The following is a 20,667-nucleotide window of genomic DNA, read 5'->3' as shown; positions in this document are numbered from 1 at the left end:
CGACACACCAGCTCGCTTACCTGAATCTGTTGAATGAAGCCCCCATGTTTGGTCTCTTGGCCCGCGGCAGATGCCCCTCGAAATCGGGCACATATGAGACAGTCATCGGCAATAATTCTCCTCCGCGTTCAGCAATGCGTGTATCTGCTGCTTTCCTTGCCAGGCCATTTGCATTCAGCTGTTCACCTTGGCGACGGTGCTCATCAAGTGCCTACATTTATTAATTACTCGTACCCTCGGATTCCAAGCCGGATCAGCGGTGGTTGCTGTGAGGTGACCCCGATGGCAGGGCCAGGCAATTCCAGAAAAATTTCCGTGGCTCCACCGTCTTCTGGTGCCCTTCGCTGTCTCGGACTAAAGTTCCAAACAACGTGGGCATCTCAGGCCATGCCATGACCCATGGCGCCGCCGACGTTGGCGAAATTACCCGTGCACTCGCTTGACATTTTTAGCAACTTTGGGGATGGCTCAAGGTGTCTCCCATGTGGTGGCTCGTGAGTCTGACGGGAGGCTCAGCTCTGGACCGAAGACTCGAGAACTCTTCGCAAGGATGCAATCAGACTGTTGGCGAGTCCTCGGCAGGAAGACCGTGAGCTTGTACAAAGCAGGCGGCTCGAAATCCATACGCTATCTAAACGATTGACGTACGTATAGGCCATGGCGCGATAGGGAAGTGTCGCGGATACTGCCGCTGCCCCTAGATAGAGTGGAATGAGACAGCTCCACAGCGTTGTCAGCTGAGACATTTTCTTCCAGGTTACCCTACGCCATCCTGTGCAAAGACTACTTGAGCACTTTTGGTGGAAATATGGTCGGTATAATGAAAGTCAATCAGCAATTACTGTGCTTTCGGTAATAGAATGTACTCAGAATTCAAATCTGTTGGATGGCATGGTTTTTTACCAAGAGCCAAAGACAACCTGCCTATTTTGGCCTTTTTCACAACTACGAGCACCATTGCTGACGATATGAAAAACATGCTGGCCAACCACTTGCCACGCTAAGGCATATGTCTACAAAATTAGGAATTCCGACGATATATGGCCTCATGTCATTGATAACTTCTAGCATTTGATTCAAGAGCAACCGTCGTGAAGCTGCTTGATCCTACTACTCTCCGGGAGGCGTGTAGGGTAGCCGCAACCACGCACAACCGACGCCTTGAGGTGAAAGCTCAAGTGCCTCCTTGCATCTTCTTCAACCTCGCCTCGGCCGCTCTGGCCCTCCGTTCGCGCTCAAGACGCATCCTCATCTCCGGCGTCAGACCCCGAGACTCCTCCTCGCGACGTTCCTGGGGCGTCTTGGTCAGCCCAGCAGCGAGGGCGTTCACTTTGGCCTTGGCGGCGTTGCGGTCAGCAGCTCCAGGCTCACGACGCAGCTTGTCCTCCTCGGCCTTGCGCCGGTCTGCTTCCTTCTGGCTGGCCTCCTGCTTCTCACGCTCGTCCCGGCTGTCAGCCTCAGCCTTGGTCATGGCCGGAGGCACCTTGGCATCGTCCCACGCCCAACTGGTTTCGCCCAGCTCGGATCGAGCCACGCGGAAGGCATCTCTTGTCGCCCTGTCACCCGCGAGCTCAAACGGCATCTTGCCCTCTCGATTTTCGAGGCCTGGATTCGCCCCGCCACGGGCCAGGAGACCAAGCACCATGGCGGGCGAATTCTGGGCCGCCGCAAGATGTAGAGGTCTCGGCGCGTGGTGATTTTGCTCCGGAGGTCGCAGCTCAAAGTCAGCGCTGACATTGTTGTTTTTTAGGTACAGCAACAGGGCTGGCACTTTTGATCTCCTCACAAAAGCTTGGATCTGCGACGTGTGCAAAAGAGCCGTTTCCTCTTCCTCGCTGAGCTTGGGCTTTGAGGGTTTTGGTCCCTTTGTGCTCGCCGACGTCTCCTTCTCCGATGGCTCGACTTGCCTCGTTGGGTCAATCTCCTTGACTTTGAGTCGCGTCAGTTCAATGAAGGACCTCATAAGCTCATTCTGGGTCGCGCGCCTCGTGCTGAACGGGAATCCTCGCAGTCGTGTGTCGTTGTGCTTCAGTACCTGCCCGTCGTAAGGCCCGAACAATGTACGTCGGTTGGTCGACCCGGTCGCACGGATGAACAGCAGCTCAGACGTGTCAATGAGCCCTTTCCAGTCCTCAAGCAGCGCCCGCACATCCTGGATCAGCGCCTGCTCGTTGTATCGACGTATCCCCGCTCCAGCCGAATGTGCGTTTCCTTTGGCGTTGTCATTGGCCGATTGCGAACCACCTTGCTTGCGTCTCGTCGTGTACCTGTGGAACGTCTTGTGCGCTAGCACGGTCGCTTCACGGTTCATCGTAGTAGAGCCCTTGACCGGGCGAGGGGCGAGCGAGACCACCATGCCAGCAAAGTGACCGCCACCAATCATGCAGAGAAAGATGTGCGGGCCTTTGTATGCCACCTCGGGCAGTGTGCCATCCTTGTTCGGCCTTGGTATCGTGACTGGTTCCACCTGTTTCTTCTTAATGACTTGGGTGAGATCATCCTGCTGTCGTAGTTCATCCCCGGTGAGGATCGCGCGGTACATGCCAAAATACGTGTTCTTGGGCAGCAAGGGCGAACTGAACCACAGCAGAGGGGGCTTGCTACGCCCAGGTTGGTTTGCCGTCACTGCTCCATCTTCATTACCGTCCCCAGCGGCCCTGTCTGCGATTTTCGCCTGCCGCCTCAGCAGGGCTGTCAGAGTAGACTCTTGTTTCCCCTCTTCGCCGTCGTCTTCGGAGTCATCCGAGTCGGAGCCGGACAATGATTCGTCAAGGTTGCCAATAAGCTTCTCAAACTCTGTGTCAGACACCGCCTTCTGGCCGCGCACTTTTTGCTTGAGGTTGTAGTTGTGGAGATCGGATCGCTGGTGGCCGCGCTGGTCGAGGACGGTTGCAAACGTAAGGCCGCAGAGGGAGCAGCTTTGTGAGCCGACTAGGGTTTCGGCTGATGCGCTGGGGCTGGGGCTTTGCGGTCGCGAGTCGTCTAGTGGCTCTGCAATCTCGTCGTCAGGCTTTGGCGCGAGCGTCTCGAGAACTTGTGGTGGCAGATCGTATACTGATTGCGTCAGTGATGCGCATGATGATGCGGCGCGCTACCGTACCGTAGAGTGGCTTCTTGAGGAGCTCTTCGCTAGGATTCGACATGCTGAAAGTGCCCTGGGTCTGTGCCCGATAATATTAGAGAAAGATTGCCTGTAATCGGACCAGACGTCGTCAGACTTGGATCGCAAGGGGTTTTGTAGGTTGTCGCAAAAGCTTGAGGGTGGATAGTGTCGTCGCAATCGACTTTCCTACGCTGAGTCAATCGGTCAGACAGTCATAGGGTCCACCTCGAGGCCCCGGACAAGACTCATTCTTAGCCTTGCCAATGCCAAGGGTTCACCCTGAAAACAAATTTGTCGTCCACTGCAAAGGAAGCGTTGCAGCCTCGCTATCCCTTTAATTTTTCACAAAGTCGCGAGTATTCAAGCTGAATAAGTAGGTATGGAAGGTAGGTCTGGTACAAGAGCTGACAGAGCCGTCCTCTAGCGGCTCGCGTCACCTCCGCGATTGACGCCTGGCAGATGGCAGCCACCACGAGCGCATGGTTGACGGGAAAAGAACACGAGAAGTTTGCCAACCAGAGTAACCAGTATTAAAGATTTAACTGATACTCGCACTTGCTGAATTGTCAGCTAGTTCGAAGCTTTTTCAAAGACGTTTTGTACGGTGCTGCGGATCATCATCACCTTGTTGTGGTACCCCACCATCGGTAACCCGACGTCACTCTCCCCCACCATCCCGCCCGCCTCTGCAGCGCCCACCTTCGGAACCTTAACCTGTTTGTTCCCAGTCGTACCTTTTTGGTGAAACGACGAATCAAGATACGTCTTGTTGATCCCAGCCTAGCTGAAAGATGCATATGCTTGTAGCTCGTGTGCTTGTTCGTCATGCCCAGTGCCTGCTTGTCTGTGCCCAGACCGTATAAGTAACGGGTCTAATCCTCCCCCCACCCACGTCCCACTCCTCTCCTCCATCTGCAGAAAATCACAGAATCGATCATCAGAAGCAAAAATGGATTTCGTCAACAAGTTCACCGGCGGCGAGTCTGGGAAGGAATCCAACAACCAGTCCGAGAACAAGGAGGGCCAGTCCTCTGGTGGTTTCATGGACAAGCTCAACGGCATGGCTGGCGGTGGTAAGCAGGGCGAGAAGAACGAGGATGCTCTCGACAAGAGTACGGACCCCCGGAGTGACAGTGGATGCAAGTTGTGTTGACATTCTTAGCCGTCGACTTTGTTCAGGAGAACGTGCTCGGGCAAGGCCAGCAGTCCAACGAAAGTGCCGCTGAGCAGGCGAAGGACGAGGCCATCTCGGACTATATCCGCGGCCAGTACAAGAGCACCACGGGCACCGACTTTCCCGTCGAGGACAAGGATAAGAAGTACGGCGTTTAATGTACAGCGTATGATGCCGTGATACAGTAATGAGAACACGAATCGACCCACAGAAATGAATGAGAAGAGATATCATAATTATGTCTATCGAGAAAAGTACGCTAGCATACTAGTGTAATATGAAATGAAAAGCAAAAACATCCCAATGAGAGCCAATACAGTGAACTCCTCGGTGCCGAACTTGGCCCATGTGTAGCTCGGAGCGTCCATGATCTTCGACAAACTCTTCTTCCTCATCTCACCATCGCCCCACGGCTTGGGCAGCCTCAGGTCATCCAGGATCTGCTCGGCCGTGATCTTGGCGCCCGCCAGGACAATTGGCACGCCGGTACCTGGATGTGTGGAAGCGCCGACAAAGTAAGTCCTCTCCAGCTCGGACGCACGGGTCTTGGGTCGGAACCAGAGCACGTTGAAGAAGTTGTGGCTCAGGCCGAGGATGGCGCCCTTGTCGAGGTTAAACTTGCTCTCCCATGTCAGGGGACTGTTGACAATCTCGTGCGCAATGTTGTCTTCCACAGCGGTGGTGCCGACGCGCTTCGAGATGATCGACAGCACCTCGGCACGAGCGCGCTTGACAATGGCGTCCCAGCGCTGCTCGTCCTCGGGAAGGCCGTCGTCCGAGTCGATGCCCTTGGACCGCGTCAAGTGGCCGACGGGCACCAGCACAATGATCGCATCCTTGCCCTCGGGCGCAGCCGACGGATCAACGCGACTCGGTACGTTGACGTAGAAGCTGGGCTCGTTGGGCAGGCCGTGCTTGTCAAAGATGGAGTCGAACGACTCTTGGTACTCCTCCGCCAGGAAGATATTGTGGGTGGACAGCTCGGGGATCTTGCGGCTCATGCTCCAGTAGAAGGAGATGGAGCTGCATGAGGCGTCCTTCTTCTGAAGGCTGCGGCTGTGGCGCTCGATGCTCGGCGAGCGGGGGAGGAGGTTGCTGTACGAGTAGACGAGGTCGGCATTCAGGATGACAACATCGGCGGAGAGCTCCTCGCCGCCCTCGAGGAGGACACCGGTCGATCGCTTGCCGTCGGGCGACGTGAGGACCCGCGAAACGGGCGTGCCGAGGCGGTACTGGACTCCCATCTTCTCGCCAATCTTGACCAGCGCATCAACCACCTGGTGGAAACCGCCCTTGGGGTACCAGATACCCTCCGCGAACTCGGTGTATTGCAGCAGAGAGTACGTTGCAGGGGCGTCAAACGGGCTCATGCCCATGTACATGGTCGCAAATGTGAAGACGCGGCGTAAGCGCTCGGTGTAAAAGTAGCGGCCCGCGCGTGCCCAGATGCTCTCAAAGGGGTGCATGTCTAGGATCTTGGCCAGGAAGCTCGGCCTCAACATATCGTAGATGTTCATAAAGTTCTTCTTAAGCACCTCGCGCACCGAGATCTCGTAGTGGCGGTGGCCCTCCTGCAGCCAGCTCACCCAGCGCTCGAAGCCCTCGGGGCCTTCCCAACGCTCAATCTCGCGGCGCATGTCGGCCACGTCGGACGAGAGCTGGAAGCGCTCGCCATCGTGGAACCAGACATTGTAGTTTGTCTCGCAGCGCAGGAGGTCCACGCCAGCCTCGGGCATGGTCGTGTCGAGATCGGCAAAGGTGTCGCGGAAGAGCTGAGGGAGGAGGAACAGGGAGGGGCCCTGATCGAAGCGGTAGCCGTCATGATGGATGAGAGAGCAACGACCGCCCGTGAACGAGTTCTTCTCCACGACGGTCACACGAAGACCAGCCTTGGCCAAACGGGCAGCTAGGGCAACACCTCCAGCTCCGGCGCCTGTGTGAAGAGTGAGCATGTATGTACTTGTCAAGAGCGATCAACACAACTTACCGACGATGACGGCTGACTTTGGCTTCTCACTCATTGTGTCGAGGTCTTGGTGTGAGGTGATCAAGGATGATTGCCAGAGAGAAAGAAAGAAGACCACGAGACGGGCGACCGAAAGTAAGTAAGGTAAGTGGACAGAGCTGTCAGAGGCACATGTCAAATGGCAGTGTGATCCATGACGGATGCACTAGTATTCACCTATGCTTCTTCGTAACCGAGCTCGCGTCTCGCTGGAAGATCGCTGGGCGAGATGCGCCTTCCTGCCCTCCACAGCAGCCCATCGCATCGCATTCGGAACGCGCAGCATGGAGAATGTTTGTCAAATCGCATCTATGACGATATGACTTTCAGCCATTTGGAGAATCGACTAGGCACACGCCCCCCTAGCGTCAGGACAGGCCAGCTTTGTGCCTGGCACGGATATCGCACATCTTGGCATGTCCGACGAGACGAGAACGCAGGTCGCGGATATTTTTCAGCGTCCGAGTGAACACATTGCGCGATATCGTGCACGCGATGTGGGTTTGGGAATCGTGATGGAGTGTGCGATCTCCAACTTCAGCTGGCTTGTCAAATTGGGGCTGGACTTGGATGAGGGGCAGCCAGACGCTATCGATAAGCATGTGAAGGGACTGAGGCAATGCCAGAGTCGAGTAGAGAATGAGCACATGCTGTCAAACGTAGAATCAAGAGAAAACAATCCGATTCTACCCAGACTGAGTGGAAAATAATATTGGCTCGCCCATGCGCCAGGAACATGCTTTGACCTGCCCGTGTGCATCTGTTGTGACCGCTTCGACTCACGCCTTGACCAGCGTTTTCCAGACAACCCCAATCCTCCTCCATGCTGGCACAGTGGCCTTGCCTTCTACCCTTAGACCGCCCTCGGCGAGCACGCGGCCAATCTCCATGTAGCTCTCCACCGCCACAACCATGGGACCCTTGGCCTCTCCGGGGATCAAGTCCATCGAACCCCGCGAAGACCTGTACCTCTCGAATGCCTTGCCCAGGAGCCTCTTGCGCATTCGCTCGACCTTGGGACCAGACGGTTGCGCGAGCACGTCGGCTGCCGTGATACCCTCCTCCTCTAGCCAGGTCTGGGGCAGGTAGACGCGTCCCATGGCAGCATCGACAGCCACGTCGCGCGCGATGTTGACGTACTGAAGCGCGATGCCCATCTCCTTGGCCGCGGTGTACAGCAGAGTTCTGTTGTCCTTGTGGCCGGTATGGTGGAAGACAATGTCCAGGCACATCTCGCCGATAGTGCTGGCGACCCGGGCGGCGTAGAGCTGCAAGTCGCTCTCTTCCTGAATTGGGCTCTCCCTCTCCGTTGTGAACTCGACGTCCGTCCGGAAACCCTCGAGCAGGGCGTACAATGGCTCGGCCGAGACAATGTGAGAGGGTAGCAGCTCCAGCGCAGAGTGGGCTGACGGTGGGAAGTTGGCGCGCGCGAAGTCCTGCGCGTTGGCTGCCTTGGGGGCGCAGTAGACTGAGTCGAGGTGACCCTTGAGCTTGGAGATCCAGCCGAGCGCTTCTTTGGGGGACTCTGCATTGTCGATGAGATCGTCGGCAAGGCGGCAGTACGAGTATCTGTCAAACATCAGTACAAGTCAATTGACCCGGACAAGCGACTTACAGTAGAGTCAGGTCCATGCGGATGCGACCCGGGAAGACGGAGCTTGCAAGGTAGAAGCTGCGGCTCTTCTTCCTCAGGCGCTCAACCGCTTCCTTGATACCCGTGATGCGCTTCATGTCGTATTGCGAGGCGGGCAGGATGCGCGCCTCTAGCAGCGACATGATCGGCAACGTATCTGATGGCTGAGGGAATTTGTTCGGGAACGCGTCGCACACCGCGACAGCCTTGTCAAAGGCCGCAATGCCAAAGGCGACCAAGATGTTGCTGATCAGGAAGAAGAGCGCCTCCTCCAGATCCAGCTGGCCGAAAAGATGACTCTGCAGCTTGGTCTTGTCCTCAATGGTCCAGATGCCCTGGCTGAGAGACAGCTCGTCCACCACCCAGAGATAGAAGGTCGGTGCGAGGATCGGTAGCAGGGTGCTGGTCCACGGCAGCGTGAGCAGTATCTCGCCTGTCATGCTCCAGGTGATCAGCAAGAACGGGCAAGCCCAGGCGAGGATCAATCCTGTATATGTCCCGGCGCCATTCTGCTTGATGAGGTACCCTCCGAATGCCGTCGCGACCACCAGCGCGACCTGGCCGGCTGTTTTCGCCCTCTGGACCCAGGCTTTCCTCGTGCTGGGAGTGTCGAGGTACTGGGCCAGCAAGACGGGCTTGTTGCAGAGGATGTACATGAGCGAGGTGATGTACGTCTGCACGACGAAGAAGAACAGCTCCTCCACGGGAATGTCGAAGAGTGACCATCCCAAGACGCCGTCAGGAGGGTAGGTCCACACACCGGTGCGGATGAGATAGCTGTCCCATGGGATCGTCGCCGTCACGGCCACAGTAACGAGGAAGGCGATGCGCACCAGATCGAGACTGGTGAGGAAGGGTTTCGCGGCGACAGTGAGGAAGCCCGCGAGGGGGATTGTGAACTTCACATGCCTTTCTGCTCATTAGTGAGGTTCAACGCAAACCGCAGCTCGCACACGCGCAGTGGACCTACACAAGCGCATAGTCGAGGCCCATGGTGATGGATGGCAATCGTCCCGTCTGGTACTGTCTGGCCGGGGGAAGGTATTTCGTCAAAGTTCAAGGACAAACCTGCCAGGCGAAGCATGAGTGTTAATACGCAAAGGCCGGCAGCGGATGAGACATTGGAGTCCATTGGATCACCATTCCATCAGCCAGGGAAAAAAAGGCTTGGTACCTTCGCACTCGGCATCCAATAGTGCGCATCGAGTCTAGCGGACTCCAGGGCGCGAGAGGGTGACGATGCCAGAGGCGTGCGAAAAGCGAGCGCGCATCGGCTAGACTTGGTATGACAATCGACATGGGAAAATCGCCATTCCATCATTGACTTTCCGATGTAGCCGCCCCGCCAGCGGCAAGGCGTGAGAACCGGGAAGAGGGGCGTGTGGAAAAGTCTATGACGCTACCATCCGTCAGCATCGCCGGTACGTACATGTAACCTGAAGTGGAATGCTCACACGTGATTGCGGACGCGCGCGAGCATCGGAGGATCGGACAGAACGATTAGATTACTGGTGATATTTCTCGTCGGAAGTCAAAAGTCGTCCATGCCCATTGCTCACAATTGGCGCCAAGCCGTGATCTATTCGTACATAATTTACTCTCGACAAGCTTAAACTTGGACCCTCATAATCGCGTGATGGCAATGATGCCCATAGAAGGCGATGAAATATATCTCTAGATCGAACTCATCTAGCTCAGACTGTTCTACACCACAGGTCCCATGTGATGCTGTTGGGGATAATAAGCAGGCTGTTCGTAGCCTCCATAGTCATAACCATGAAGTTGGTTGTACCCTGCGTTGCCGACCCGACCCCCTCGCCCTCTGTAGCCGTTGGATCCACGCCGTCTCATGTTGGTGTTGTTGCTGTTGAACCCGTTTCCGTACCAAACTTCGGGATACTGCTGCTGCTGCTGTGGGTACATGGCCCCCCCGTAGCCATTGTGGTTTTGCGGATGGCTGTAGCCTCCGTTAGGCGTGTGGGTGTTGCATTGAAATCGTTGTCCTCGGCCGCGGAACGCCCCCTGCTGATGGCCATAGCCATTATTTGCCCCAGGCCTGCCGTTCTGTTGCACCTTGGCGTTCCCGCCGCTGCCTCCTGAATTCGAGCCATCATGCCCCTGACCGTTACTCCCACCGCCTCGACCACCACGGCCTTGTCCACGTTTCCTAGGAAATGACTTTCTAGGTCCCTTGGGCTTGCGGTCGAGAGTAAAGTCAATCCTCTTAATCGGATCCGTCACCATCTTGTGCTCGGCGAGTCCAACTCTCTCCAGGTCGGCCTGCTTCGCGGTGCAGGGCTGGAAGATGTTCTCCAAGCTCTCCAGGTCACGAACCTCGGGCACCCAGGTCTTCACGTATTCGCCTTCCTTGTCATAGTCAAAGGCTTGTTTGACTGGGTTGAAGATGCGCGCATCGCCACGAGGATCATTGCCAATACCTGCGACGTACTGCCAGTTCGACCAGTTGGATGACACGTCATAGTCGACCAGGTGCATCTCGTACCACTCGGCGCCATAGCGCCAGTCTATGCTCATGTGTTTGGCAAGGAAGCTGGCGACATTCTGGCGCGCTCGGTTTGATGTGTAGCCGGTGTGGAACAACTCGCGCTGCGACGCATCGATCAGACCCTGGCCCGTTGTGCCCTCGAGAAAACGCTGGAGCACTCGATTGACCTCCTCCGGAGCCGGCGACTGGTCCTGCCGGGCTGCGTCCTTTCGGGGACTCTTCCATTTTTTGTTGTATGTCTTGTCTTGTCGAAAGCCAGACAGTCGAAACAGGCGAGAGCCGAACTTGCGCGTACAAAGGCGCATGTAGTCGCGCCAGAGCAGCTCGAAGCGCACGCCCTTGGTACCTTCATTCTCGCCCTCGCCATAGCCGTTTGCGGACGCGTAGTCGGCGTTGGTGCCGTCTTCCAGATCCTTCAGCTCCTTGTGCACTTGCCGGGCAGATATGCACCCGAGTGATAGGTACGCGGACAGTTTGGTACTAAAATCCAAGCCGACAAGGCCATTGCGAGTCTCCTTGTACGAATTCATTCCCCCGGATGTGATGAGATAGCGCAGACGGTCATGGGCGTTGGTCTCGCCGCCTTTTAGAGGATGCGCGGACTCGGCCCCCTCCGGATACGCTGGCGGCTCAAGAAGCATGCTGGTGAGTGGCGAAAGTAACCGCTGTTCGAGATCGTTCAATCCGGTTGCTTCGACAAACGGATGTGGTTGTGGTGGTATTGATTCTGGTACGCCTGGCAGGACTCCCTTTTCCGGCAGCGGCAGCACAGGTCGAGGTCGCTCGCGCAGAGGCTCCTGGTTCTTCCGATACGAGGTGAATACATCCGGCAGATCTGACGGTTTCTCCAGACCAGTGTCGCGGCTGCAAGATGTTAGCATAGGTGTGGTGAAGCAGAGGCAATACTGACTCGTCCACAAAATACTTCTCGTCAGCCCAAAGCTTGAAGTCCGTCCCGTTCTTCTTACATACGGCGTTGACTTCCTCCTCTTCTTTTATTTCCTCAGACGACTTCTCTGCAGTCATCCATACATCGTTGACCTGCTGGCCCTGCTCGCCCAAACTTTTGATGACACTGTCGAGGACATCGACCGTTTTTCCTGCGCGGATGACCAGCGTGCTTCCCAGGCTCTCAAGAGTCTTTTTGACGTCCCACACAGACTGAGCGACGAATTTGGCTCGGTGCGGACCGCATCGCCAAAAGCCAGCTACTTGACTTAAAGCCTGGGGATAGGGCGACTGCTCTCCGTCCTTCAGCAACCCCCCAATTTCGATCTGATGGTGAGGGAAGACGTAGATTGCCAAGACGTGCGTGAAGCCATGGTCTTTCGTCGTTGCCAGGTGGTGGAAAATTGGATTATCGGATACTCTGAGGTCGCGTCGCAAGAGGTAGACGAGAAGCTTGCTGCCAGCCATGGCCAGGACGTGGTGTGAGTCGCGTAGTACTTGGCTATGCGCTTTTGCGACAGTAGCTACGCTATCTCGGGGATTATTTTGTCGAAGCGAAGCGGACCATAGGCTCTTATTGCGGAATGGTGTTTGATAGCGGACAGTAGCTGAAGTAGAACGATAGGAGGCAGAAGAGATCGAGTAGCGAGCGGCTTTGGGAGGAATTCATCAACAACATGCACTGCGAGACAGTAGGTAAGTAGTGACCCGATGAAAGACAGCCTTAGGCTAGGGTGAGGCGAACTGGTTGACGATGATACATGGACTTGACCCAGTAATGAGTGTCAGAGATGGCCAGGGACGATGCGCGATCTGGGCGACTTTCAGCCAACGATACAAATCGAGGGCCGGCGCCGCACGCGGATGATAGACGCGGCTAGGAAAATGGCTTGACATTGGTTCGGGCTTGTCCTGTGCGAGATATGATATTACCCCAGTAGCCTTATTCCTGCGTGAAGGTGATCATTCCTCTGCGTGTCTAGAGCTCATCTTTCGAACTCCCCATCATGGACAGCGGCTTCCTTTCCCATGATGAGGGCGGATCGGATTGCCCAACGCTCTCAGAATGACAGGTCCTCGATGACGGCCTTTTCGGTGGGGAGAGGGGCTGGAGCGCAGTGGAAGCATGACAGCTAATGATAACGTTAGTGTCCCAAATGGCAGGCAGCTTCAGTTGCTGAAGGTTGCGTGAAAGGCGGATGGAGGACTAGACTGGAGGGAATGGATGACGATGTCGAGACCCCTACGCGTTATCCTCGAGATCGAACCGTCCCAAAAAGGACTAGGCTGCCAAGGGCGAACGGCGCCTTACCTGATTAGGGATGATGCACAGAAGGGTCCAGCGGCGGGAAAAGCAATGACGCAGCGTAATTAAAGTCGGTGTTTTCTCTCCTCGCGACTTAGCTAACCGCCCTGCAAAAGGCGACCACCAGCAATCCATCAATGTCTTCTGCGTAACGCGCTCACTTCGTACACAAAGCACCAGCGCTCGTCGACATGCAAACCTATCAATGATCAAGCCTCGTCCGCCATCGCCCAGTCTGCAGCAGCTGTCGCGTGGATCTTCGCGGTATCAAACACAGGGAGCCCAGCCTCCGATTCACGAACGAGCAAGCCTATCTCAGTGCAGCCGAAAAGAAGACAGTCTGCTCCCGCCTCTGCCAGCTCGCCTATGATCTTCTGATACGCCTGTCTCGACTGCTCCTTGACAATACCGTTACAGAGCTCGTCGTATATGATCGAATGCACCGCGTCTCTGTCTGCCTCGTCTGGAATGAGCACGCGCAATCCGTATTTCTGAGCTAGGCGTCCCTTGTAAAACTCCTTCTCCATCGTGAAGCGCGTCCCCAGCAGACCGACTGATTTGTAGCCGGACGCCAGAATCTGCTCAGCCGTAGAGTCAACGATGTGGAGAAGCGGAAGCTGTGACGATTTCTCTACCCCGTGGGACACGAAATGCATGGTGTTGGTACAGAGCACAATGGCATCCGCCCCTGCCAGCCTCAGCTTGGTAGCTGCATCGTTCAATAATAAGCCCGCTTCCGCCCACTTGCCATCGTGTTGGAGGTTGGCAATGTCTTCGAAATCAAATGAGAATATTATACAACGAGCGGAGTGAAGGCCGCCTTTGACATGCCGGACGCGCCGATTTATTTCCTGGTAGTACGTGGTGGTGGATTCCCAGCTCATGCCGCCCAGCAACCCTAGCGTCTTCATGGGGAGCGAGTCGTGCCAGTCGCGTGATGGCTGGAGTGTCAAGATTTATGAGCACTGCGGTGCGGTAGGCTGTCAAGTTTCATTGCAGAAGTACAGAAATGGCTACATACCTCGTCCAGGCCGGAGGAGTCGGGCACTGAGTTTCTGACTGGCCTCAGAGCAGAGTGCGTCCGAGGGCTTAGTAACTGAGATTCGGATGCCCACCTCTGACTCTCCTGTGCTCGTTGGACGTACAATTGCGGTATTTGTTAGGTTTGCGATGATAAAAAGCATCACCTCGCCTTGCTTGTTTCCCCGCCTAATTACTTCCTTGTACGTACAGCTCCGACAGGCTGGGGCCAGGACGGGTCGGCAACATGGAGACTGGACTGGCTTCACAGGTGGATTCACCTCCTCCAGCCACCAGGGCAGCCGGACCCAAATTCTAACCGAGGATAGCCTGCGGCATGCAGCGGCAAATCATACCCTGCCAATAGATCTGGCGCAGGACCTGAGCAAGGCTACGATCCCAATGCCTTTTTGAACCGACGTAAAAATGCCGAGTTGTTCACGACCATAACTTTCCTCTCCTTCCCCAACCTTGCCCATCCAGCCAGTCCATTGTCCATCCTTCAACATCTTCTCTCCTGTACGCAGAGAGACTGGACGCCTTTGAACATGTCTGCCGTTAATCGTAGCGTGCGAACCGTCAGCAAGCAATTGCGAAGTGCCCGCCTCACCATCGCCCCTCTGGCCAGCGCTGTCGCTCGCTCGAGTGCTTCGGCATCCTTCGGCCTTGCACCTCGCTCGACTCTCCCCTCCTCACACAGCAACTTTTCCACCTCCGCCGCGAGAGCATCTGGTGCGCCCGTCATGTCTGGCCCACGAGAGTACGATCCCGAGATCAAGGACATTGCCGACTACGTCGCCAACAAGCCAATTGACTCGGACCTCGCTGTAAGTCGTTCCTGATTCCCCAGGCCTTGCCACCCCGTTACCCCGCGTTGCCGCGAAAAAAGACTAGAGCCACGACTAACTGCTCAACTTCAGTACGACACTGCGCGATGGATCCTGCTCGACACAATCGGCTGCGGTCTTGAGGGCCTGAGGTTCAAGGAATGCAGCAAGCTGCTTGGACCCATTGTCCCCGGCACCAAGGTCCCCAATGGCACCAAGGTGCCCGGCACGGACTTTGAGCTCGACCCCGTCAATGGCGCTTTCAACATTGGCGCCATGATCCGATGGCTCGACTTCAACGACTGCTGGCTGGCTGCCGAGTGGGGTCACCCCTCGGACAACCTGGGTGCCATCCTCGCCGTGGCGGACTGGATCAACCGCACCAACAAGGCTGGCGGCAACCTCGCCAACGGCAAGGTCTTCACCGTCAAGGATGTCCTCGAGGCCATGATCAAGGCCCACGAGATCCAGGGCTGCTTGGCCCTGCTCAACTCCTACAACAAAGTCGGTCTCGACCACGTTGTCCTGGTCAAGGTCGCCTCGACGGCCGTCGTCGCCAAGATGCTCGGCCTCAGTGAGCAGGGCATTGCCGACGCTGTTAGTCAGGCCTGGGTCGACGGCCAGTCTCTGCGTACCTACCGCCACACGCCCAACACCATGTCCCGAAAGTCATGGGCTGCTGGCGATGCTTGCCAACGTGCCGTCGGTTTGGCTCTCAAGGTCCTCAAGGGTGAGGGCGGTGTCCCCACCGTCCTGTCCGCCCCCGTCTGGGGATTCTACGACGTCCTGTTCAAGGGCAAGAAGTTTGAATTCCAGCGCCCCTACGGCAGCTACGTGATGGAGAACGTCCTCTTCAAGGTCTCCTACCCTGCCGAGTTCCACTCGCAAACGGCTGTTGAGGCTTCCGAGCGCATCCACCACCAGCTCAAGGCCATGGGCAAGTCGGCCGCGGACATCAAGGCCATCACCTGCCGCACGCACGAGGCCTGCATTCGCATCATCGACAAGCAGTTCAAGCCCATGGACAACTTTGCTGACCGCGACCACTGCATCCAGTACATGTGCGCCACCATGCTGGTTTTTGGCCGTCTCGAGGCCACTGACTACACTGACGGTGGTGAGGCTGCCACCTCGCCCCTGGTCGAGTCTCTGCGCCAGAAGATTGCCTGCGTTGAGGATCCCCAGTACACCCAGGATTACCACAACCCCGAGCTCCGCACCATCTCCAACGCGCTCACCGTGGAGCTCAACGACGGCACCATCCTGGATGAGGTCGCTGTCGAGGCGCCTCTGGGCCACCGCCTGCGTCGTGACGAGGCCAAGCCCGTCATTCTGGAGAAGTATAAGCGCCACCTTAAGCCTCACTTGAGCGAGTCGCGCGTTGATGAGCTGGTCAAGCTTAGCCAGGATTCTGGCAAGCTCGACCAAATGACCGTGGATGAGTACGTTGACTTGTACGTTGTCAAGGACAGCAAGTTTGTTCAGTAGATTGGACGGTAGAAGAATAATACAGCACTTCAATGTGTCATCCCATACACCGAATCGTTGTACGTAGCATGCACGCCGAGACGGGCCTAGGCGGCTGCCCAGAGTACGCGTGGACGGTCTTCGGGATTCAGTGGGGCAGCCGTGGCCAAGTACGAACTGTATAAGCTCCAGTCACTGCCCCAATGCTCCCCCTCGACCGACATTCAACTTTCGTCGCCCATTGTCATCCTCTTAAAAACCTCGCCTTGATCCGTAATTTCCCATTTGAAGCCGCCGTATCGAAATCACTGCGAAAATGGGTGCCGATCGCCAAACTATCATGGAGGCCAACCGGTCGCTCCGTAATATCAAGAATGCAAGGACGCCTCCGCATCCGCGAGGTCTGTCGCTGACCATCAACAGGAGCTCGAGACGTTGCTGGAAAAGGGCGTCATTGACGAGTCCGTCTACGACTCGATACATTCCTCACTTCCGGCAGAATCGCCGCTTTCAGGACCTCTCCGAACTACGACTAATAAGGGCGCGACTAGTGCCTCCCCAGCACCAAGCCACAGTACCAGCAACAACATTCCCACTCCGTCGCTGGACTCCCTGCACCTCAATGAAAAGTCGCCCTCGCCTGCGCCGCCGTCGTACGATCAGACACCAGCTCCCAGTCTCCCCACCCGCGGCAACGCCAAGCCCATTGTCGCCTACGCCCGTGCGCTCTACCGCTACGATGCCTCCGACGCTCGCGATGTATCGTTTGAGAAGGATGACAAGATCGTCGTGCACGAGTACATGAACCAAGACTGGTGGATGGGTCAGAACACGCGCACTGGCCGTGAGGGCATTTTCCCCCGCAACTACGTCCTCGTCGACCACTCGGAGAAGCAGCCCGTGCCGCAGTACGGCTATCCAACACAGCCGCAGTACGCCGGTGGCCCTCCCGCCCAACAGAACCCATACAACTCGCATGTGCCGCCCATGGCGATCGCAGAGGGCGGCCAGCCGTCGCACGATGAGAACGGGGAGCCAAACAAGGCGCAGCAGTATGGAAAGAAGTTTGGTAAGAAGCTGGGGAACGCGGCCATCTTTGGTGCTGGTGCGACGATAGGAGGAAATATTGTCAACTCCATTTTTTAAATTACTCTGGTTTTGGCGTCTGGAGAACTGAATTGGTAGCTGTGCTATTGATCACATGATATAAGTTCTTTGGTACATTTTTACCTACCTAACACATAGCCTAATACATGGAACATTGAATAACTCGAGGCGAAATCTGCGATAGTGCCTCGCATGCTAAAATCCGCCCATGTCTTGTGCACTGTGTCCCCGCCGGGTTCCGCGCGTTTTGCACAGTGTGCAAGGCCAAACCCGGCGTACTGTACATATGGAGAAAAAAAAGTTGGGCTCCTGGCGTCAAAGTCAACCACGCCTTCTAATTCACCACGACAAGAATGTCCAACCCCAAGAAAAGATCGGCCGAGGACGGCTCTTCTTCCCAGAAATCGAAGAAGAAGAAGAAGGCCAATGCCTTGGCTCACGATGATCTCTACGACACAGAATTGGGCGTGAACACGCTCTTCGCCAAGATGGACAACCAATTGTTGGCAGACTACCTCGCTCAAAAACTCACACGTTTCGGAAGCGATTTGAGCCCCATTGAGATATCTGATCTGACCCTACCAGGTTCGTATTCACTTACATGACTCTATGATGTCCCGATGGACTAATATCTGTCAGCTGGCTGCATCAAAGACACCAGTTCCTTTGAGAAGGATCGTGTCGCAGATAACCTGCCCCTGTTCATTGAGCAATTCACAGACAAGCCCGACAGCTTGAGCAGGCCGCAAAGGAAGAAAGGTCTTCCGCATACCCTCATCGTGGCAGGGGCTGGCCTGAGGGCGGCAGATTTAACCCGTGCTGTGAAGAAGTTCCAGGGCAAGGACAATTTGGTGGCGAAGCTCGTGAGTGAAATACTGATTGTCGAGACGGCGGAAAGATGGCTCACATTCCACAGTTTGCCAAACACATCAAGATTGAGGAGCAGGTGAATTTCCTGAAGAACAAGAAGACAGGTATCGGAGTCGGCACGCCAGCGCGTCTGGCAGATCTTATTGATAATGGTCCGTCAGCCTCAACTGTTGGAAGCTGTCTCGGTGGCAATGCTAATTCGTGACCAGGTGCCCTGTCTCTAGAGAACCTGCAGCGTATTATTGTGGACGCGTCGCACATTGATCAAAAGAAGCGTGGCGTCATTGATATGAAGGATACGATGATGCCACTTGCGCGTTTCTTAACAAAGGACCAGATTAAGAGCAGATATGGTGCGGAGGAAAAGCCGGTCGATTTACTCTTCTTTTAGTTCCATACCTAAATTCACATGATGAAAACCAAGACTTCAAGAGCACTGGGTGTGTCCTGTATGCACACACGTGCGCTGTAAGTGCGTAAGGCGGGTGCTGGTGGACGAGGCGAGAGGCGCCTGCTGGCTGCAGGCTTCTTGGTAAGAAGCAGACTGTCCTACTGGCATACATCGGTTCATGCCATTGACCACTTGTGGCAGATGCGGAGTCAGGGAAGTCTGGACTAGAGTACCGTCCAGGAACACTAATTTAGCACTCGAAGTAGTTCACAGACAATGTGGGTCTTGCGCGGCAAGTAGAAGACGAAGTGGTTTCCGGACATGAAGCAACATATACCTAAGTGACGAATGTGCTTCTACTGTCAAAATTTCTAACGATTGAGGCTGAGGACTACTTTGACTTGGGTGGTTTTCATATGAAAGTAAAGTAATCGCAAGACTGGATTTCGTTGTCTGGCCCCTCCCCCGCAGGATAGTGGATATTAGTGGAGCTTTTTCAGGGACCACCAATGCTGCGACTCCAATTTTGGGCAAACTCTGCCGAGACCAACCCAAAAAAAAAAGTGTCTGACGTTCTCGCTTGGTATCTGCATCCCACCAAACCTACCTTACTTGCCCAACAACGCCCGCCAAAATGAAGACCAAACGCGCGAACGAGGCCAAGGAGATTGATGAGAACCCCCTCGTTGAGGGAGTCGACGTTCCCGCCAAGAAGCGCAAGCGCACAGCGGAAGACGACTCTGCTGTGGACGGCACGGTGAAGAAGAGCAAGAAGGACAAGAAGGACAAAAAGTCCAAGAAGGGCTCCGAGAGTCGCAAGGAAAGGAAAGAGAAGCGCAAGAACTTGCAGGACCTCCCAGAACAAGATGACGAAGCCGAAGACGAGCAAGCCAACGAAAAGGTTGTCGCGACCGAGGCCGTAGTCGAAGACGCGGACAAGGCCAAGGCCAAGGCGGAGAAGAAAGCGGCCAAGAAGGCCAAGAAGGAGAAGAAGGTGGAAAGAAAAGCGAAAGAGGAAGCTGGTGCTACGAATGGCGAGACGACCGCTACCAATGGAGACGAGGCCAAAGCTGCTGCTGCTGGCGGGAAGGATGCCATTGACCTTGATGCCAGCACCGCATCGAAAGCTGACCGCCACATTGTCTTTGTGGGCAATCTTCCCTTTTCCGCTACGGCTGCGTCGATATCGGCTCACTTCTCCTCCCTGAGTCCTGTAGCTGTGCGCTGCTTGAAGAACAAGGGCGACGAAAAGCCGTGCCGAGGCATTGCCTTTGTGGAATTTGGTTCCGGGGCGCACATGAGGACGTGCCTGGACAAGTTTCATCACTCCATGTTCGACGATGGCAAGAGCGCTCCCAGGCAGATCAACGTGGAATTGACGTAAGTGGACTTTGCCGGTATATCGGACCAGAACCCCAATGCTAACGTACCACCAGCGCTGGAGGTGGCGGCAAAGGCCAGAATCGCAAGAACAAGATTGACGAGAAGAACGTCAAGTTGGATGAAAACAGAGCCAAGAGGGTCGAAAAGGAGCAGAACGCCAAGTCGAACAAGGCCAATGGCACCGCTAAGCCGGAGGAGAAGAAGCAGAAGCCGGAGGCGGACGATGGGATACACCCTAGCCGCAGAGGCCAGATGGCTTGGAGGAAGTGAGGCGAAAGGTTGCGCACCCAATTGTGTTGGATATACCTTCGGCTGGCCTGTGGCATGCTATAGACGTGTACGGCGTTTCTTGATTTCGCGATGAGAATACAAAAGGCCAATTTCATTTCTGTTCATGATCATCATGTCTTACCCATGTTGATAGACGTCGCAACCATTGCATGTTACTCGTGAGATTTTGGTGCCATGTGAGTGGTCTGTCCACTCTGGTCATTCGCACTCTAGGTGCCTTGGAGCTTTGGAAGTTGACAACGCCGACTGGACATGGTTCTCTCATTGGGAGAATGGGATAGATTCCTCCGCTAGCGCCAGCACGGTCAGACCATTCCGGTCTCGATATAGTTTCAAGCAGTCACATCAACGACCTCAAAACGCACTTCAAAACGCAAAATTCCATTACCTAGACGCCAGCGAAGCAGCAAGCCCATGTGCAACTTGCGACCACCAAACAAAGAGTGAAAAACAGGTAAATGCCAGCAGATTATCAACAGTCCCTCCCCAACCTATCCTCGTCGCCCCTCCAAAAGTTCGCTCGCGCAAACAGTGTCTGGAAAAGAAGCACCTGTTGTTTCGAGAAATTGTCGTCTAGGGTATTTATGCGCTTCGTGTATGTCGGTACATGTCTTACGTCTCGTGTCCAAGTGCTGT

General features: G+C 55.5%; 9 protein-coding genes across 9 annotated transcripts; 4 read left to right on the top strand and 5 right to left on the bottom strand.

Annotated features, from left to right (window-relative positions):
* Positions 1 to 1,174: 1,174 nt before the first annotated feature.
* J7T54_007480 (uncharacterized protein) lies at positions 1,175 to 3,143 on the bottom strand (the record flags this gene model as incomplete). The annotated part of the gene is made up of 2 exons (XM_051507944.1): positions 1,175 to 3,054; positions 3,101 to 3,143. 2 exons carry the CDS (start codon positions 3,141 to 3,143, stop codon positions 1,175 to 1,177), a joined length of 1,923 nt encoding a protein of 640 aa, XP_051360860.1.
* Positions 3,144 to 4,052: 909 nt separating this feature from the next.
* Positions 4,053 to 4,435, top strand: J7T54_007479 (uncharacterized protein; the record flags this gene model as incomplete). Its single annotated transcript, XM_051507943.1, has 2 exons — positions 4,053 to 4,215; positions 4,266 to 4,435. 2 exons carry the CDS (start codon positions 4,053 to 4,055, stop codon positions 4,433 to 4,435), a joined length of 333 nt encoding a protein of 110 aa, XP_051360859.1.
* An 84-nt stretch (positions 4,436 to 4,519) lies between these two features.
* Positions 4,520 to 6,298, bottom strand: J7T54_007478 (uncharacterized protein; the record flags this gene model as incomplete). Its single annotated transcript, XM_051507942.1, has 2 exons — positions 4,520 to 6,210; positions 6,265 to 6,298. 2 exons carry the CDS (start codon positions 6,296 to 6,298, stop codon positions 4,520 to 4,522), a joined length of 1,725 nt encoding a protein of 574 aa, XP_051360858.1.
* Positions 6,299 to 7,061: 763 nt separating this feature from the next.
* J7T54_007477 (Bifunctional lycopene cyclase/phytoene synthase-like protein) lies at positions 7,062 to 8,908 on the bottom strand (the record flags this gene model as incomplete). Its single annotated transcript, XM_051507941.1, has 3 exons — positions 7,062 to 7,851; positions 7,898 to 8,824; positions 8,886 to 8,908. 3 exons carry the CDS (start codon positions 8,906 to 8,908, stop codon positions 7,062 to 7,064), a joined length of 1,740 nt encoding a protein of 579 aa, XP_051360857.1.
* A 711-nt stretch (positions 8,909 to 9,619) lies between these two features.
* On the bottom strand, positions 9,620 to 11,837 carry J7T54_007476 (putative cryptochrome-like protein; the record flags this gene model as incomplete). Its single annotated transcript, XM_051507940.1, has 2 exons — positions 9,620 to 11,285; positions 11,332 to 11,837. 2 exons carry the CDS (start codon positions 11,835 to 11,837, stop codon positions 9,620 to 9,622), a joined length of 2,172 nt encoding a protein of 723 aa, XP_051360856.1.
* Positions 11,838 to 12,884: 1,047 nt separating this feature from the next.
* On the bottom strand, positions 12,885 to 13,586 carry J7T54_007475 (uncharacterized protein; the record flags this gene model as incomplete). The annotated part of the gene is made up of 1 exon (XM_051507939.1): positions 12,885 to 13,586. One exon carries the CDS (start codon positions 13,584 to 13,586, stop codon positions 12,885 to 12,887), a length of 702 nt encoding a protein of 233 aa, XP_051360855.1.
* Positions 13,587 to 14,243: 657 nt separating this feature from the next.
* J7T54_007474 (uncharacterized protein) lies at positions 14,244 to 17,135 on the top strand (the record flags this gene model as incomplete). Its single annotated transcript, XM_051507938.1, has 4 exons — positions 14,244 to 14,522; positions 14,616 to 15,997; positions 16,078 to 16,159; positions 16,413 to 17,135. 4 exons carry the CDS (start codon positions 14,244 to 14,246, stop codon positions 17,133 to 17,135), a joined length of 2,466 nt encoding a protein of 821 aa, XP_051360854.1.
* Positions 17,136 to 17,449: 314 nt separating this feature from the next.
* Positions 17,450 to 18,357, top strand: J7T54_007473 (uncharacterized protein; the record flags this gene model as incomplete). The annotated part of the gene is made up of 4 exons (XM_051507936.1): positions 17,450 to 17,681; positions 17,784 to 17,959; positions 18,013 to 18,118; positions 18,176 to 18,357. 4 exons carry the CDS (start codon positions 17,450 to 17,452, stop codon positions 18,355 to 18,357), a joined length of 696 nt encoding a protein of 231 aa, XP_051360853.1.
* A 634-nt stretch (positions 18,358 to 18,991) lies between these two features.
* On the top strand, positions 18,992 to 20,010 carry J7T54_007472 (nucleolar protein 6; the record flags this gene model as incomplete). The annotated part of the gene is made up of 2 exons (XM_051507935.1): positions 18,992 to 19,737; positions 19,794 to 20,010. 2 exons carry the CDS (start codon positions 18,992 to 18,994, stop codon positions 20,008 to 20,010), a joined length of 963 nt encoding a protein of 320 aa, XP_051360852.1.
* Positions 20,011 to 20,667: the final 657 nt, after the last annotated feature.

This window comes from Emericellopsis cladophorae (genome assembly GCF_022114955.1).
Source record: "Emericellopsis cladophorae strain MUM 19.33 chromosome Unknown NODE_38_length_223118_cov_118_926449, whole genome shotgun sequence".
Lineage (NCBI taxonomy): Eukaryota > Fungi > Ascomycota > Sordariomycetes > Hypocreales > Bionectriaceae > Emericellopsis > Emericellopsis cladophorae.
This window is presented reverse-complemented; position numbering and strand designations above follow the sequence as displayed.